Genomic DNA, 17,967 nt, shown 5'->3' with positions numbered 1-17,967 from the left:
TTAACAGATTAATTAAACTCACCTTTGGGTTTGAAAATACGGGAAATGCCGCCTGGAGTGGGAGGAGAGGGCGAATGAACGAACGTAAGATGGGGTGGAGGGGAGGAAATAGACCAGCGGACTGACGAACCGTTAGACCGGGGGACGAACACGGGGGGATATTTACGACACCTTCACTGGTCACACTCAGAAACTCATCTACCAGCCATGTACGATGCGCTCCGCCACCCGTTTCTTCAGACCGGGATTTGAAATTTATTGTGCGGTTCGTCGGTAAAGCTACATTTACACGGTAAGCATCAGCTACTCAGCCGCCCGCCCTGTTCAGGCTATCCGCTCACCTCAGCGCTCTTCCCGCCGTTCGCTTTCAACCAGCAGCCCCGGAGGAGAAATGCTGCCGTACTCCAGGCATTCCCCCAGTCATTTTAAGGATGACTGGGGGAATGCCAGCTTATTGGTTCCCCAAAAACGATAAAAAGTCGGGCATTATCATCAATCAATAAAATCCCCACGGGCCAATCTTGAAGATTGGGCTTTATGCCGCTGAGACTTAGCTTTTGTCAACAACTCAGAGGCGGAAGTGAGAGCTCCGCGCAACGCAAATGAAGTCCCGGCCGGAACACGGTGCGCTAACTAATAAAACATAAATTAACGAAGCTTCGAGGCAGGTAAATTTTCCTCGAGGAATTTTAGTAATGAGGTACTCGAATCATTCGAGGAATCTTTTCAGCCCTAGACTACGCCACACAGCTTCTCAGAATGCCCTTCATAATTTACAGATTTCTTGGCAATCAAACACCTTTATCTCATGCATTGGACCACTAACATCATAATCCTCTATTAGTAAATTCTTGCTATTGCTAAAAAGAAGTTGCTGGTGCTAGCTTCAAACCTTGTGTTGAACAAACTCAGTGAATAGAAATTCAGCCCTTGGAGTGAGTGATTTTATTTCTGTAGGTTGTACTGGAGTAGAGAGTCCATGTCATAAGCAGCATGAGTTTCTAAGGTGGCAGTAACTCCAGCACTTTGGTCTCTCTAACTGTACATTGTGTTCTGTGGGATTTTCTTTTTGTACAGATTTATATTTCACCTCCTAAATCCCTTGCATGTGGCTATTGCATCATGAATACACCGGGTCACAGAGACTCCTGGCTGGCTACCATAAACTCACTGAAAGCAGCTGAGCCCAGCCAAAGCATGTCCTGGCCCACATGGTTGCATTTGTCCTGCAACACAGCTTTAGGCCAGTGCTGTGCTGAGATTCTACCAGTGTTGGCTACATCTCTGCTTTGTGTGATCCAGTCACTGTTCCCTCTTGTTGGACAGAATGGTCAAAATTGGACAACATCCAGGTTTTTCTGGTGAAAGTTACTTTGTGCATTGTGAAATAGAGCCAAAGCAGTATCTATGTCCTTCTGTGTGGGAGGACAAAACATTTTGTGTCCTATATTGACTCCAACCAAAATAGCAATATAGCTATATTGGTATATTGGTTATAGCAATGTAGCTTATAGCAATTTAGCTGTAGTTTTTCCAGTTACTAAGTAAAATGCTGGGAAGTGGAGGCCTTGTACCTTGCTGTGGGGTGCCATGGAGTGTTTCTTTGTTCAAAGTCTAAAAAAAACTCATTACTGCTGTTGTTGCCATTGCCAACGGACCTTACCAAGCTCCGCCCAGAAACGCCCTCGAAAATCCCACGTGGCTGCATGTCTCACAAACAAAGCCTCGTGGAGCTTAGTTTCTATGTAAACATGGCGTCTTTCATTTCGACTGACTCTCTGCAGAGTATTTCTGAGTCGATTATTGTAGCATTTCTGCCGGATTTTCACAAAATATCAGCCACGACAATGGAAAGGGGAACCAACAGGTTCATGTCATCTTTTTTGGACGACATCAAGGTGTTTGAGCCACGCGATGCCTCCAACATTGTGCGCGTCACAGCGAAATGCTACTGGTCGATGAGGAAAACAGCAGATCCTCACACCCTCAGCATAAATATAGCTGTGGACAAGATCACTGATGCCTATTGTTCTTGCAAGGCTGGGTAAGTTGGGCATTCATGGTTTTGAGGGTTACTTTTGAAATCAGTGATTTCTGTTGTTGGCAAATGTTTGAGTGTGCCTAGACCTGATAGACTGTACTCGGTGCTAGTGTGGCTAACACGATTACAGTTTCGTAAAAAGCCTTTTCAGGTAAAATAAAATCTTTAATGTATGTCAGATACAGCATACATTGCATATTGATCTGTTCAGCTAACGTAAGACTGTGTAACAGACAGGCTTCCAGGTGTAAAAGTTGTATCGGTACTGCCATTATGCTGTACTTAGCTGAAAGGTTTTCATAATGGATGTGTTTATTATTGACTTTCTTTTTTTCAGACTTGGGGGTCATTATTCACACATTGTAGGCCTCCTTAAGAATCTCAAATGGATAAACAATCACTCAAAATATCCCCATTCACTAAACACAAAGAAAGCAAAGCAATAATACTTACACCAGCACACACTCCTTTGTTCTTATTGATCCTACGACGGTTGAGCTGCAAATGTGGTCGTGCACAAGCTTTGATCCAAGCAATGCATTCCGTTTCAGATTTTGGAAATCTGTGAATTTTAGTTCCACAAATACGATCAGGATACCTCACATCGCCTGTACAGATACCCCACTGACAGTGGAGAACCATTCTTTTTCGAGTCCTGACGCAAAAACTTTCTGCCGGTCTGCTAGTCCACAATGTACATTAGCATGTGTTTACTACTGTAGCTTGTGTTTGTGAGACGGTCACGCACGTGGTAGCTGCGCTGTGACGTGAAATGGGGATTAGCCAATGAAACGCGGCCCCTGTAGTAAGGTCCATTGTCTTGGACAGCCAGGGGCGCGGTATAGGGGGGGAATGTGATGGCAATTCTAGGGGCCCTGATCAACAGGGGGCCCTCCACAATTTATTTATTTATTTTTTGTTCATAGAAATAAATAAAAAAATGGGGCCCTGTCAATTACAAAATTAATCATATTGTATTTTTGAAGATTGTTTTTAGCAATAAAAATGTAATGTTCCCACTCCCAGACCAGAAAACACACAGCTATATTTGCTCTGAACTCCCTGCATGAAATGGTTAGTTCCTGCTTGGAGCGCTTGAGAGTGACACTGTTCAGGAGCAGACAGTAGGAAACAAGAACGACTGTGGCAGTCACTATGCTGCTAAGAAAAGTTAGAAAATTAGGTTTTCAAAAAAATAGAGAGGGAGAGAGAGATAAAGGTAAGAGTGTAAATTTATAACCCAGTTTTTCTCCAAGAGAGGTGAGTAGACTGTGTGAGATTATCAACCATTTAGTATAGTTAGCGTAGCTACAGACTGCTGTTTGCCTCCATTTCACTAGCATTTAATGAATTAAGGAAAAAAAATTCCAACATATTCATATATTTAACTTCTCCCTTGTACCTTTTACCACTAGCAACAGATGAGTCAGTCAGCAGCAGCTCCCTCCTGACCGTCCTCTCCTAAGTGAAATTAAAGCTGCAGTAACTTTTATTTAAAAAAAATTTTTTCCCACGTATTTGTTAAAACTATCATTATGTTGTGACAGTATGGTATGAGAGATAATTTGTGAAAAATCTATTTCCTCTGCTTTCTCCCAGTGTTCTGTAAAAGCAACCAGTCAGTGGCAGGAGAGTTTTAGTGCTGTCAATCCAAGGGCGTAGGTTCGGTCTAAGTTTTGGTGGGGACCTTGGTGGGGACCTTGGTGGGGACCTTGACACCCCCACCCCCGGCAGCACAGTGAAATGCCCAAGAGCACCGAACATTTTTGAGAAGGGGGGGGAAATCACATTGGCTTAATAACCCCCTCCCCCCAACCATAACCATATCATACATCTTGTGTATACAACCAGATACAGTCATACTCAGCAGATCAGTTCAAGAACACTGGTTTGTATTCACACTAGCTTAACTTAATTTAAGACTAACACTTCAAATGCCATATTTACTGAGATAATTTCACAGTATATTTCATATCTGAGAACTAACACCTCACCTGGAGCCCTGAAGCTCCAGCCACCTCTCCATCGTTCTGCTCTGCCCCTTGCTCTGCTGTCTGAGCATCCTATGTGAAAAAATATTACATCATTAACAGACCTATTCTACCTCACATTCAGTGCTGACCTTACTAAACACCGGACTTTACAACAAATGCGTTGCGTGATAGATATCTAACTTATGGGTCCACTCATTGTACTTACAGCCGACGTAGCGAAATAACTTCTAATGTCTGTCCTTTTCTTTTTTGGTGGCGACATGGTCTCGGAGACTCAGAAGGAGACGCGTGTGCCCAGCTAGCCGCCGCCTTTTGCAGCTAATTAAAGAACGTCCGACGATTCAACTGACTCCCCCTCCCCCCAGCCCCCCGACAGCACCGTTCCGACACGGTCTCGGAGGCTCATAATAAATGTCAAACTAAGAAGCTTCCGTTCCGCGCACCGCCTGTTGCTGCTAATCAAAGATCGTAGATCCACGTTCTTTGAGCCAATATGGCAAAAATTGGTCGGGACTTTTTCATATCCCGTGAATATTGGTCGGGACATGTCCCTACCGTCCCTACCCAAACCTACGCCCATGTGTCAATCACAATCTCATGTGACTCTTCCTTTCTCCACCTTGCTCTGTGCTATTCTGCAGCTAGCATAGCCTGTTGTAAATGCTTAGCATGTAAGCATAGCTACCATGATGGCAGATAAACGATTTTCCTGTAACAATAAGTTGTTTCTCCACCATTGGCACATTTAGCAGTGAGTGAATGAAGTTGATTGACAGCCCTAAGAGCGTCCTACTGGTTCTGATTAGTTGTTTTGGTCAGAACGGTGCATTACTTTAGCTAGCAATAGTAGTTCAGGATTTTTCTGATATTCTAATTTTATGACCACATGCAGTCATTCAACCATTTATGCACACACTGATTATGAGGTAATGAATTGTAGAGACCCAGAAGAGCAAAAAAAAAAAAAAAAAAAGATTTAAATAAAAAGGAGGTGGAGAATTTGTTCAATCTCTTTTTGTATGATAAATCTTAGTTAACCTCTTGTTGTCCTAAAACTGTAGGACCTGCTGGGAAAGGACATTCTGGAGTTTTGCCATCCTGAGGACCAGAGTCACCTGAGAGAAAGTTTCCAGCAGGTAGGTTCGAGGTGTGGCCAGTCTTTACAACTGGCAAGTTTTTTTTCCCCTGCTACTCCTGTAACTGGAAGAGGATGGATGGATAGATGGATGAACTTCTCTCTGCTCGGATCAAACCTCTGCTCGCAAACTTCTTTGCTCGATTTCAAATTCTTTTCTGCTCTCTCTCAAAACAAAAATGTACCATCGCCTGGCATTGGTGCAGCCAATAGAATGAAAAGCTGTGTCCAAAGGCCGGATTTGAAGGCCACTGACATAATAGCGTGGCGACAAGGCTTGTCCGAATTTGAAGTTTCAAATATCTGCTCTATTCATCAACACATCGCCTAATTGCTCATTTTCTGAGATGTCTGGATTAACAGTGGCCTCCTCCACCAGCTGTCAGCTAGCCGGGTGGAACCAGGTTCATTGTACTGGGAGAGAATGTGACTGTGCACATTGTTTTAAAAAGTCCCACTAGCTTTCCCCAATGAGTGAAAGTTAAATACTGATATTATTCAGTCAGGTAATAGTTAGTTGAGAAATGTTTGGTTTACTAAAGTATGAAGAGATATACATTTCTCATATTATTATTTCTGTAGGTTTCATTGCTATTAAAGAATATGTATTTAACACAATGTGGTTCCATATTTTTAGATTAACTAAAGTAGTGCTTAAAAGTAATAGAACATACTTGAACTTAATAGTGAACTGGCGTCCAAACAATAAACTAAGCATCCATACAACCTTAAAACCGGTCTCCATGGAGATGAATAGGGTGTGATAAAAGACAGCAATTGCTGGGTTTCAAACATGTGACCTGGATGGCACGCGAAATACAAATGGTGCTCCGGAAGTGAATTTCTCAAGTTCAAAACAAAATGGATCACAACGAGTAAATGCCTTAAATGGGCGGCAACGGACAAGGTATCTAAAAAAACCCCCCAAAAAAACATGTATATTTAGGATATAATCCATATAGGATCGGACTTGCCATATAATCTTGAGGATTTACCCGGTGTCAAGGCGATTGACGGTGACATAACTAACTATCTGATGCTGGAGACCTCATATTACCTCATGCTTTCATCTGGCATAAGCCAGATGAAAGCTTTCAAAGGCCTACAACCATTTAGGATCAAAAGGAGCATTAAATAGCTGTAGACTTGTTTCTGCTGGGTGAGTAGTGAGTTGTGCTATTTTTAAGTAATTAGTCTATCTATGATAACAATGTTATTGCAAACAACAAGCTAACCCTTATTATTTCTATGTGCTTGGATCTACTTGTAAATAATGTATTTAGCTTCTGTAAACCCAACTTCATGTTGGACTTAATACTGCATTTCTATAATGCAGGTCAACCATTCGCAGCGATCTACAGAAACCCCATTTAAAAACATGGATGGTGGCCAGAGAGAATGGGGAAGTAGTTACAGCCCAGGTTAACAGTAGGGGCCCAGTCTTGGGAGTCTACATCACCTGCTGCACTTGAACAACCTTAAAAATAGTAATGTAAGATGTAAAATACCAATGTCAGCACTAAGCTAACTGATAACAACACTAGCACTCAAACCTTTTCTGGGGGACAACCAAGCTAGAGCGTAAAAATAATACATCTTACCTTACATGTGAATGCTTGTCTTTCTAAGTAACTGTCCAATAAAATATCTGAAAATACAATTAAACGATGCGACTGTTACCTGTCAGAAAGTGGTCACTGGAAATTCTGGCATTGTTAGTTCCTCCACCTCCTGTTTTTAGCCATAGATTGCTGATCCACTTTTCACTTCTTTTTTCGGTAAGTTTTTTTTTTTTTTAAATCAACTCCCTTGTGACCAGCTACCTTCAAAACATGAAAATAATGTTTATATTTCTCTCTATTAGAACACTGGGAACAACCATACACAACACAGACTTTAGGCATTTTGAAACTGGATCAACAGAAGTAAACAGGCTGCATTTATTTTCTGACCCCCATTTGCATTTCATGTCAGCACTGTGTCATCTGCAACCCAGATGACACTTGTTTTTGCTTGTATTCCCAAAAACAAGTGTACATAAAATAAAATAAAACAAGTAAGTCATCTTACCTTCTCACATGTAGGCCTGTCACGATAACAAATTTTGCTGAGCGATTGTCTAAAAAATTATTGCGATAAACAATAATATTGTTTCAAGACAAAAAACGTACTTGAATAAAAACTAAACAACATAAAGCCAAAGTGGAAATAAATACTGCATTCAACCAGTGCAGAGTATAGATTATGAAGTCTGTATACTGTATTGGCCTTCAGTGATCACTAGATTTAAATAGAGGAGACGGGCATATCCTGACGCAATAGTTCACACTACATGATTTTTTGCCCCTATTTTCCCCTTACAATAATCTTAGAACGTTGGGCGTTCCAAGATTGTCGCTGGTGATTTCGTAACCGATCATCCTGCAGTGTGTGGTGTGTTACGGTAGATCGTTGGTCGTGGCCGCTCCGATCTAAATCGGCGGATTTCCCCGACTGGGAACTTAACGCAGCCTGTTGAATGTGACAGGTAGCCAATCAGAAAGCGCCGATTCTCCTCGTGCTTTCTGAGTGGAAATTACAAGGGGAATCCCAAACAGCTGACACGGCGCAACCCGAAGTCCAGCAGACATTAGCAAGGCCTAAAGAGCTCCGGCCGGGGGCCGGATTTCCAGCTTTTGACCAAACGGTCCGCCTCAACCAAACTGTAGTCTCCAGGCTAGACCGGAACGTGTCGGTGGCGACGCATCTAAATTTGCAGTACCGTAATTCCGCCACACGTAGTGCTATCTGAAAAATTCCAACGGTTTCTGAAAGGGGAGACGTTGCACTTTCCAGGAAATATCGGGTTAATACGGCAACTTCACAGCCGCAGCTGCAGAGAGTGTAATTAATCCGGGGGGCACTCGTTTAATAGACGGTAAATTGCGAAAATAACTTGCTGGATATTGAAAGTTCCGGTTGTTATGGATACATGGGTAAGTATATAATCTCACAGGACATTTAAAGAACTACTTACAATTAAAATAAGGAAGATTTATTTAGTCAGACGTTTGAAACTTAGGCGTAAAGAGCTCCGTCTGGGGGCCAGACTTCCAAGCAAAGCGAGCATTGGACCAAACGGCCGGCAGTGGTGTTTTTCAACCACTGTTCCGCGGCACACTAGTGTGCGGTGAGTGATCGTCAGGTGTGCCGTGGAAATTATTCAATTTCACCTACGGTGCCGTATTTTCCGGTCTATAAGCTGCTACTTTTTTCCTAAACTTTGAACCATGCGGACTGTAGCCCGGTGCGGCTTTTCTGTGTATTTTTCTTCAACCACCAGGGGGCTCTCTAGCAGGAAGTGAATCATTAGAAGTCAAAATTGTAAATCAAAGAAGAACACGTTAATTTTCATTTAGAACAACCACATGCTAGCAGCAGGCACGACGGAGAAATGTTTTCAAACTCATATGATGCAGCTTTTAAGTTGAGGGCTGTCGAGCTGCCACTACAGGGGGGAAATAAAGCCGCTGCACTTAAGCTCGGTGTGAACGAAACCATGGCTAGTAGTGGCTAGCGGTGTAATCATGTAATTTTCTTACCACTAGATGGCAGTACAGTGGGGAGAACAAGTATTTGATACACTGTTGATTTTTCAGGTTTTCCCACTTGCAAAGCTTGTAGAAGACTGTAATTTTTATCATAGGTACTCTTCAACTGTGAGTGATGGAATCTAAAACAAAAATCCAGAAAAATACAATGTATGATTTTTAAATAATTAATTTCCATTTTATTGTGTGAAATAAGTATTTGATCATCTATCAACCAGTAAGAATTTTGGCTCTCACAGACATGTTAGTTCTTCTTTAAGAAGCCCTCCTGTTCTCCACTCATTACCTGTATTAACTGCACCTGTTTGAACTTTTTACCTGTATAAAAGACACCTGTCCACACTCAATCAATCAGACTCCAGCATCTCCACAATGCCCAAGACCAGAGAGCTGTGTAAGGACATCAGGGATAAAATTGTAGACCTGCACAAGGCTGGGATGGGCTACAGGACAATAGGCAAGCAGCTTGGTGAGAAGGCAACAACAGTTGGTGCAATTATTAGAAAATGGAAGAAATACAAAATAACGGAAAATCTCCCTCGGTCTGGGGCGCCATGCAAGATCTCACCTCGTGGAGCATCATTGATCTTGAGGAAGGTGAGGAATGAGCCCAGAACTACACGGCAGGACCTGGTCAATGACCTGAGTAGAGCTGGGACCACAGTCTCAAAGAAAACAATCAGTAACACTCTACGCCGTCAAGGATTAAAATCCTGCAGTGCACGCAAGGTGCCCTTCCTCAAGACAACGCATGTCAAAGCCCGTCTGATGTTTGCAAATGACCATCTGAATGATCCAGAGGAGGAATGGGAGAAGGTCATGTGGTCTGATGAGACAAAAATAGAACTTTTTGGTTTAAACTCCACTCATCATGTTTGGAGGAAGAAGAACGATGAGTACAACCCCAAGAACACCATCCCAACCGTGAAGCATGGCACCTGAGTGAAGTTGGCCCCCCCACCTTCTTCAAATCAGACAAAATTGGTGTCAAACGTTTGTGCTACGTTTGTGCTGGTTTGTGCAGCAAAAATTTTCGTTTGTGCCGCTATCATTTTAAAGATATAAAGAAATGTTTCCAGAGGTCATCCAAGGTCAACCAACCCCCCACCTTCTTCAAATCATACAAAATGGGTGTCAATCAACTCAGCTACGTTTGTGTTGGTTTGTTCAGCAAAAATTTTCGTTTGTGCTGCTTTGGCTTTGAAGATATTAATGAAAGTGTAAAGGTCAAAAGGTCAAACAGCCCCCCCACTTTTATGAAATCAAACAAAATCGGTGTCAAACATTAGTGCTATGTTTGTGCTGGTTTGTGCTGCAAAAATTTTCATTTGTGCTGCTATCATTTTAAAGATATAAAGAAAGTTGGATTTCATAAAAGTTGGGGGGCTGGTTGACCTTTTGACCTTTACACTTTCATTAATATCTTCAAAGCCAAAGCAGCACAAACAAAAATTTTTGCTGCACAAATCAACACAAACGTAGCTGAGTTGATTGACACCCATTTTGTCTGATTTGGGGGTTGGTTGACCTTGGATGACCTCTGGAAACATTTCTTTATATCTTTAAAATGATAGCGGCACAAACGCAAATTTTTGCTGCACAAACCAGCACAAACGTAGCACAAACGTTTGACACCAATTTTGTCTGATTTGAAGAAGGTGGGGGGGCCAACTTCACTCAGGTAAGCATGGCAGTGGAAACATCATTCTTTGGGGATGCTTTTCTGCAAAGGGGACAGGACGACTGCACCATATTGTGGGAAGGATGGATGGGGCCATGTATCGTGAGATTTTGGCCAACAACCTCCTTCCCTCAGTAAGAGCACTGAAGATGGGTCGTGGCTGGGTCTTCCAGCATGATAACGACCCAAAACACACAGCCAGGGCAACTAAAGAGTGGCTCCGTAGGAAACATCTTAAGGTCCTGGAGTGGCCTAGCCAGTCTCCAGACCTGAATCCAATAGAAAATCTTTGGAGGGAGCTTAAAGTCCGTGTGGCCCAGCGACAGCCCCGAAACCTGAAGGCTCTGGAGGAGATCTGTATGGAGGAGTGGGCCAAAATCCCTGCTGCAGTGTGTGCAAACCTGGTCAAGAACTACAGGAAACGTCTGATCTCTGTAATTGCAAACAAAGGTTTCTGTACCAAATATTAAGTTTCATTTTTCTGGTGTATCAAATACTTATTTCACACAATAAAATGGAAATTAATTATTTAAAAATCATACATTGTATTTTTCTGGATTTTTGTTTTAGATTCCATCACTCACAGTTGAAGAGTACCTATGATAAAAATTACAGTCTTCTACAAGCTTTGCAAGTGGGAAAACCTGAAAAATCAACAGTGCATCAAATACTTGTTCTCCCCACTGTAGGTACAGAGCATTTTACATTAAAACAAGAGAATTAGTGATGCATGAAAGTTACAGGTAGCGGTGAGAGCATCGTATCTAGCTGTGACGACAGTGATGGAAAAGACAGTGAAGCTCAGCAGTAGTTGGAAAGAACATGGGTCCATTTCCCACAACATGTCTGTGTGAGGTGAGCTTCTCAAGCCTGGCTACTATAAAAACTAAAACCAGAGAGAGACTGAGAGCTGTTGAGGAAGAGCTTTGTCTTTCTTCAATTTCTGCCAGGAAATCAGCTGTTTTCATCCAAATATGCACAGGTTTCATACTAGATGGGTGAAATATACAGATATTCACATTTTGTACATGCAAATCTTCATATTGTAACAGTGAATATGAAGTGAAATCTTTCCCAAACATTATTGCTTCTTTCAGAATAAGAAGTATTTTCTGTATTCCAGCTATAACAATGCTTGTGGATTAGTTTGTAAAACACTTTGAAGTTTTTTACAACTTCTTTAAATTTAAGACCACAGTGTTGTGGCCCTGTTCAGGTGTTCAGGTGTATTTTTGAAGTGGACGTGTTAAGTGCAGTTTGAAATAAGAAATGTAAAATGTAATAAAAACACATTTTTGTTGTGTTTATTTGATTCCTATTCAAGACACTTTGATAAGAATGACTATATATGTAATATAGGCGGCTACAGAGTATCTTTGTTTACATTTTTGGTTGGTGGTGTGCCTTGAGATTTTTTCAATTAAAAAAGTGTACCTTGGCTCAAAAAGGTTGAAAAACACTGCTGTAGATAATAGACAAAGATGTCTGCCAATCAGAATTCTAGCTCCAGTGTTCTTGACCAATGACTGTAAAACGTTTTGTAGAAATAAGTGCATGCGTTCGGTTAAATCAAATGCGATATGAAAGAAGATGGAGTTTGTCTCACCCGGTAAAGAAACACGTTTACTTGAGAAAGGAATTAAAAACAGGTGGCGCTGGGCATGGCTAGAGGAAAGGGGACAAGACGGGAAGCTGGCGGAAATTTTTACAAAAGGGGGGCGCTGGGATTTCTTTGGGGGCGTTTGGTCAAAGGTAAACTATACACCTTACAATCACAACAATACCAGTTTAGACTTTGAGCAACTTCCTAAAACTATATTGTATAACATTAAATCATGTCTGGCTACAACTGTATCGATGGCAGCTCTTCTTCTTCTCTTCAGTATTTGTAGCTTTTGGCGCAGCTCTGTTCTCCTGCTACTGGTAGCTTCACCACATCAGGTCAGCGTTACACCTGCTGATGACGTTGCTGTGATTCACTTTGTCTGGTGTCTGATTTTCTAATATTTTATGTTTTATTGAGGATTTTTGTACATATGTTTTGGCAGTTCTATGATCACGTCAAAGCAGCAACTTATATTAAAAAGTGTTTTATTTCCGTCTGGATGCTGCCCGCTTCCATGGAAGGACAACAGAAAATCGCTCTTATAAACATGTAATTACTAAACTCACGATACCCTGACTTTGTATCCCTCTGAAAAATGAACCCATTTAAATAAAGAAATCCCTCCATGGTGATACCACGATTGAGAGCGTTCATTTTATAGCGTTAACACCGGTGCTGTACGTGGTCCGGTATGAAACGGGTGTGATAGAACAACGGAACCACAGGACTTTTAAATTTCAATAATCAGAATACCGAAATTGTTTCCGTTGTTTTAAAAGGTTTATGTCAGTCTGCCTTTTCCCCCATCGATACGCCCTGCACCTTAGGGGGTAAAAAAAAAAAAAAAACGACGCACACATTGCGCAAAACTCTGAAACAGGAGAAGCGGGACATAAAACGGAGCGACATACTAAATGTGAATTATGGCTGAACAGTGAAAAATCAACACATGATGTGAAACATGACGATTAGGCGGCGGAGCAGGTGATGAGTGAAGATTACGGATGGCGGGCGTCAATAAATGATAAAATAAATCTAGCAACAGGAAAAAACTAAAGTGGACATAGCAATTGTTAGGATCTGTGTTTTCTGTGTAGTTTCTGTCTGTCTAGTCCTGTTTTCCCCTGAGTCTGTCTTGATTGATCCCAGCTGTGTGTCGTACCTGTGATTACCCTCCTAGTGTATTTAGTCCCACCTGTTGTCAGTGTTCCTTGTCGGATCGTCGTCGTGTTACACCCTCGTCTCACGTCTGTGTTCTGTTCCTGTGCTACCAGTGATTTTCTGTTCCTCCTGGTTTTTGTCATTAAATCATCTTATCATCATGACTACCTGGGTTCCCCGGCGTCTCCCTCACCACTCCCATCATCATCAAATCATGACAGTACGATCCGACCAGAAAACAGGTGAGGACGCCAGCGATTGGGGTAGCGAGGCTTGGTTCCAGCAGCAGTTGGAGTTGGCTCAACGGGATCTCTACAAGGACGTAGAGATCTTGCCTTCTCCGCTGCTGCTGGAGGAACTTGGTCTCGCCTCGGACCTCGACGCACCCAGGCAACGCGGGCCGCGACGGAGGCGGCGGCGGGGATCTAGAGCGGAGGAGTTCTGTGGCGGAGCTCCAGCCAGCCAGAATCCCTGGGTGGGAACTCGGCTGGCGTTCTGCCCGCCCGGAGTCGGACCCCGCCGTTACTGCTGCCCTGAGCCGCCGGAGATTCCGGCCCCTGGGTCACGCCGTTTCCGCCGCCCTGAGCCGCCGAAGATCCCGGCCCAGCGGTCACGCCGTCAACGCCGTCCTGAGCCGCCGAAGATCCCGGCCCAGCGGTCACGCCGTCAACGCCGTCCTGAGCCGCCGGAGGTCCCGGCCCCTGGGCAAAGCCGTCACCGCAGCCCTGAGCCGCCGGAGGTCCCGGCCCCTGGGCAAAGCCGTCACCGCAGCCCTGAGCCGCCGGAGGTCCCGGCCCCTGGGCAAAGCCGTCACCGCAGCCCTGAGCCGCCGGAGGTCCCGGCCCCTGGGTCCCGCCTGCAGCTGCCTCCGGTCCCCGCACCGAGGCAGCGTCTGTCCCCGCTGCCTCCGGTTCCCGCGCCGAGGCGGCGTTTGCTTGCTCCCCCCGAGACTCCGCCTCCTGAGTCTGCTCCCCCCGAGTTTCCTGAGTCTGCTCCCCCCGAGTTTCCTGAGTCTGCTCCCCCCGAGTTTCCTGAGTCTGCTCCCCCCGAGTTTCCTGAGTCTGCTCCCCCCGAGTTTCCTGAGTCTGCTCCCCCCGAGTCTCCGCCTCCTGAGTCTGCTCCCCCCGAGACTCCGCCTCCCGAGTCTGCAGAGTTTCTAGTGCCCCCTCCTCCCGAGTTTGCTGACTTGGTCCCTCCTCCCGAGTCTCCGAGCCCTCCTCCCGAGTCTCCGGAGCCTGCCGCCGGCCCACCAGCCGGCCCACCGGAGCCTGCCGCCGGCCCACCAGCCGGCCCACCGGAGCCTGCCGCCGGCCCACCAGAGCCTCCGAGGGTCCGCCTCCTGCGCCGGCGGAGGAGACCGCCGGACCCGCCTCCTCGCTTCCTGCGTCGGCGGAGGAGACCGCCGGACCCGCCTCCTCGCTTCCTGCGCCGGCGGAAGAGACCGCCGGACCCGCCCAAGGGGGTGTGCTTCCTGCGCCGGCGGAAGAGACCGCCGGACCCGCCCAAGGGGGTCTGCTTCCTGCGCCGGCGGAAGAGACCGCCGGACCCGCCTCCTCGCTTCCTGCGCCGGCGGAAGAGACCGCCGGGCCCGCCTCCTCGCTTCCTGCGCCGGCGGAAGAGACCGCCGGATCCGCCCAAGGGGGTCCGCCTCCTTCGCCGGCAACGTCCGCCGGACTAGCCTCCTGGTTCTCCGCCCACCCCGTTGGGTCGTTTTTCGTTTTGGACTGTTTTCTGGACTCTGGCCCTCCTGCCGTCGCCCCTCCACCCACCCTGCTGGGTTGTTTTTGGTTTTTGGACTTTTCTGTTTGGGCGTCTGGTAGCCGCCCCTTGAGGAGGGGGTACTGTTAGGATCTGTGTTTTCTGTGTAGTTTCTGTCTGTCTAGTCCTGTTTTCCCCTGAGTCTGTCTTGATTGATCCCAGCTGTGTGTCGTACCTGTGATTACCCTCCTAGTGTATTTAGTCCCACCTGTTGTCAGTGTTCCTTGTCGGATCGTCGTCGTGTTACACCCTCGTCTCACGTCTGTGTTCTGTTCCTGTGCTACCAGTGATTTTCTGTTCCTCCTGGTTTTTGTCATTAAATCATCTTATCATCATGACTACCTGGGTTCCCCAGCGTCTCCCTCACCACTCCCATCATCATCAAATCATGACAGCAATAAACCAAGAGAGGATAATACTAATCAAAGGAAACTAAATGGAAATGAATGAAGAAGAAAATGCAAGAATAAACTAAGAAACTAAAGTAAATACAGAGGAATAAACTGGTATGGCAAGACCTTTCAAGCAATAATTAATACAGAGGACTGTATGGCAAGAATAAACAGATACTATTTCCAGAAAAAGGTAAAATAATATTATTGAAATGCCATGGGTTTATTAAGACCACATCTAATACTGAGAATAAATATATCTTACAGACCATAACAGTAAAGAACTTATAACGTATTTGTTTTTAATAAGATTTAATATATTTATTTCTTCAATATTATTTTTCATGTCAGTGTTAATGTCATGAGGCTGATGACTCCATGACACTTTCAATTTGACTCATTAGGATTTGATTAAGAACCAGATTTGTTCTTTGTATTTTATGTCCAAAAAAACTATTAATCTATAAATCAATAGACAGGTCTATATAAAGATATAATCCATGTTTCTGTCTCATATTTCTATGGCATTAAAAAGGAACTTTTGTTGTTCCACTGAAAGCTCTGGTTTGCACAATAAATGTCATGTGGGTGAAATTTTATGGATGATACTCTGATGTCCCATTCTCCTGAAGGCAGCACAGAGCTGCAACACCAGAAACCGACAGAAACACTGAAGAGAAGAAAAGTTATGATTAATGTAGTTACTGTTCTATCCATGTTTTAATGTTGCAGAGCTCTTTTTTTTTTGTGTGCAAATAGATCAAAGTTTAAACTGTCATTGCTGTACATCTTTTATCTGGTAATTTTGTGGAATATTTAACAACTAGAAAATGACAAAGAACAAGAATATTTTTTCCACTCTGATTGGCTGCTGTTAGGCCTACAAATTTTAAGTTGATTGTTCATTAAATTTTTCATAGACACCTGTGAAAATTATTGCTATTCCCATGGCTTCTTTGTTCTCTGGGAAATTATCTTGATGATAAATATAGAAACAAGCGTAAAAATCAAAACATCTACAATAGTGATAGTAATATTAATAATAAAATAATAGTCAGTGCAAAGTAGCCTACAAATTCTTTGTTGGGGGGCGGTGAGGGTCCTGGATGCTGGGGGGGGGCGCTGGCCCAAAAAGGTTGAGAAACTGATTTAGTTGGTAATGTTGCATGTTCTAAATTACTTGCAAAAACATTGACTGAAAGGACTCTTATTAATGTTGAGGGATTTTTGCCTATAAGGCAAACCTTTAGGGCACAGACATTTTACATTTTGTTTTGAGTTGAAATGTACTGAAGTCTTATTTAAGTTTGAGTGTTTAGCTTGTTAATTGTATTGCTAGAAGCAATTGTTTGCACTATTCAAAGACACTTTTTATTAAACTGTGGCAATAGCAACGCTATAGTTAATTTCTATCATAAATTAGTTTTAGTTTCAGGCTCAGGATTTTTTTTTTACTTTAAGCCCTGCATTGGAGATGATATGTGGAAACAACATTAATATTTATTCAACATTTCGAGAAAGAATATAGAAATGACAAGGGGAGGAGTTGGAGCCAAATTGCTACCGCAGTTGATAAACTTGGTAACTTTTCAGCTGTTCTTTGTTAACGTGACAAAAATATATATATAATATATTATAATGATTTTCATTCAGTCAGGATTTTACGCTGACTCTAGCCACATGCATCACAGGTAGATTCTAGTAAAGCATTGATTAATGCCCGATTTTAAAATTAGTTAACTGGACTTGTAGCCATTATTTTGTGCCCATGTGGCTGGACATCACATGGCATGACCAACCCAATCGAACCGTTATACCTAGGATTTCTGTCGGCTAATGTGTGGTCTCAGGTTTTGAAAATGGGCTGACAGTCAGCTGTCAACTTGTGTAATGTGCGCTGGACATTATACTAAGGAAATAGGAAGGGAGCGTCAGTGGAGAGCACTGGAGATTAGCCTTCTTTCATTCAGTGTCATCAACAGAAAGAAAAAAGGCAGGAAGAGACGATAAAGCCGATAATTAAAATGAGGTCGATAGGTTTAATTTATCATGCGATTAATTGATTAATTGATTTATCGTTTATCGCGACAGGCCTACTCACATGGCAAGGAAAGTCCCTTTTATCTTTAGAATTGTAATATGTATTACTATTTTAGCCTTCTTTCAAGTAATTTTATCACTAAGGTCATATTTTGAGTTCAGATTTATCTGTCCATTTATTTCTCACAAATCATTGATCACCTTGTAAAAGCGCCTGGATGTTCGTTGCACTCTGCATCACTTCTCCTGCTTTTCCGGATACCGTGGTATCAGTTATTTGTTGCTCAATTCCTCCTTAACTGGGGAACATAGAAAAGTTTTGCTAATTTGCTGGTTGTTCAATTATGTGCACTGTTGCCTGTGTATTTTGTCCAAATATACATTGATAGGGTTGATGCTTGATGCATTGTTGGGCTACATTGTTGCTTTACTTGGCATATTTTATTTATTTGCATATTATTGGATGCCTGTGGCTTGGTGTGGTGCATAGTTTTTGCATTGTCCTGCACAACGTGTGCATTGTTCAGGTCTAGAAAAGTCTATTGAAGGCTCTAACTGAAACCCCACAC

General features: G+C 43.5%; 1 protein-coding gene across 1 annotated transcript in view; it reads left to right on the top strand.

Annotated features, from left to right (window-relative positions):
- The window catches only part of arnt2 (aryl hydrocarbon receptor nuclear translocator 2), a 172,954-nt gene that overhangs the window by 83,527 nt on the left and 71,460 nt on the right, over window positions 1-17,967 (top strand). Inside the window, exon 11 of the mRNA XM_088004065.1 lies at window positions 5,097-5,175. Within this exon, the coding sequence (XP_087860191.1) occupies window positions 5,097-5,175 (79 nt within the window). The remainder of the gene's footprint in view (window positions 1-5,096; window positions 5,176-17,967) is intronic.

Source organism: Poecilia mexicana, unplaced genomic scaffold (assembly GCF_051168715.1).
Source record: "Poecilia mexicana isolate PSO_F unplaced genomic scaffold, ASM5116871v1 scaffold_3, whole genome shotgun sequence".
Classification (NCBI taxonomy): Eukaryota; Metazoa; Chordata; class Actinopteri; order Cyprinodontiformes; family Poeciliidae; genus Poecilia; species Poecilia mexicana.
This window is presented reverse-complemented; position numbering and strand designations above follow the sequence as displayed.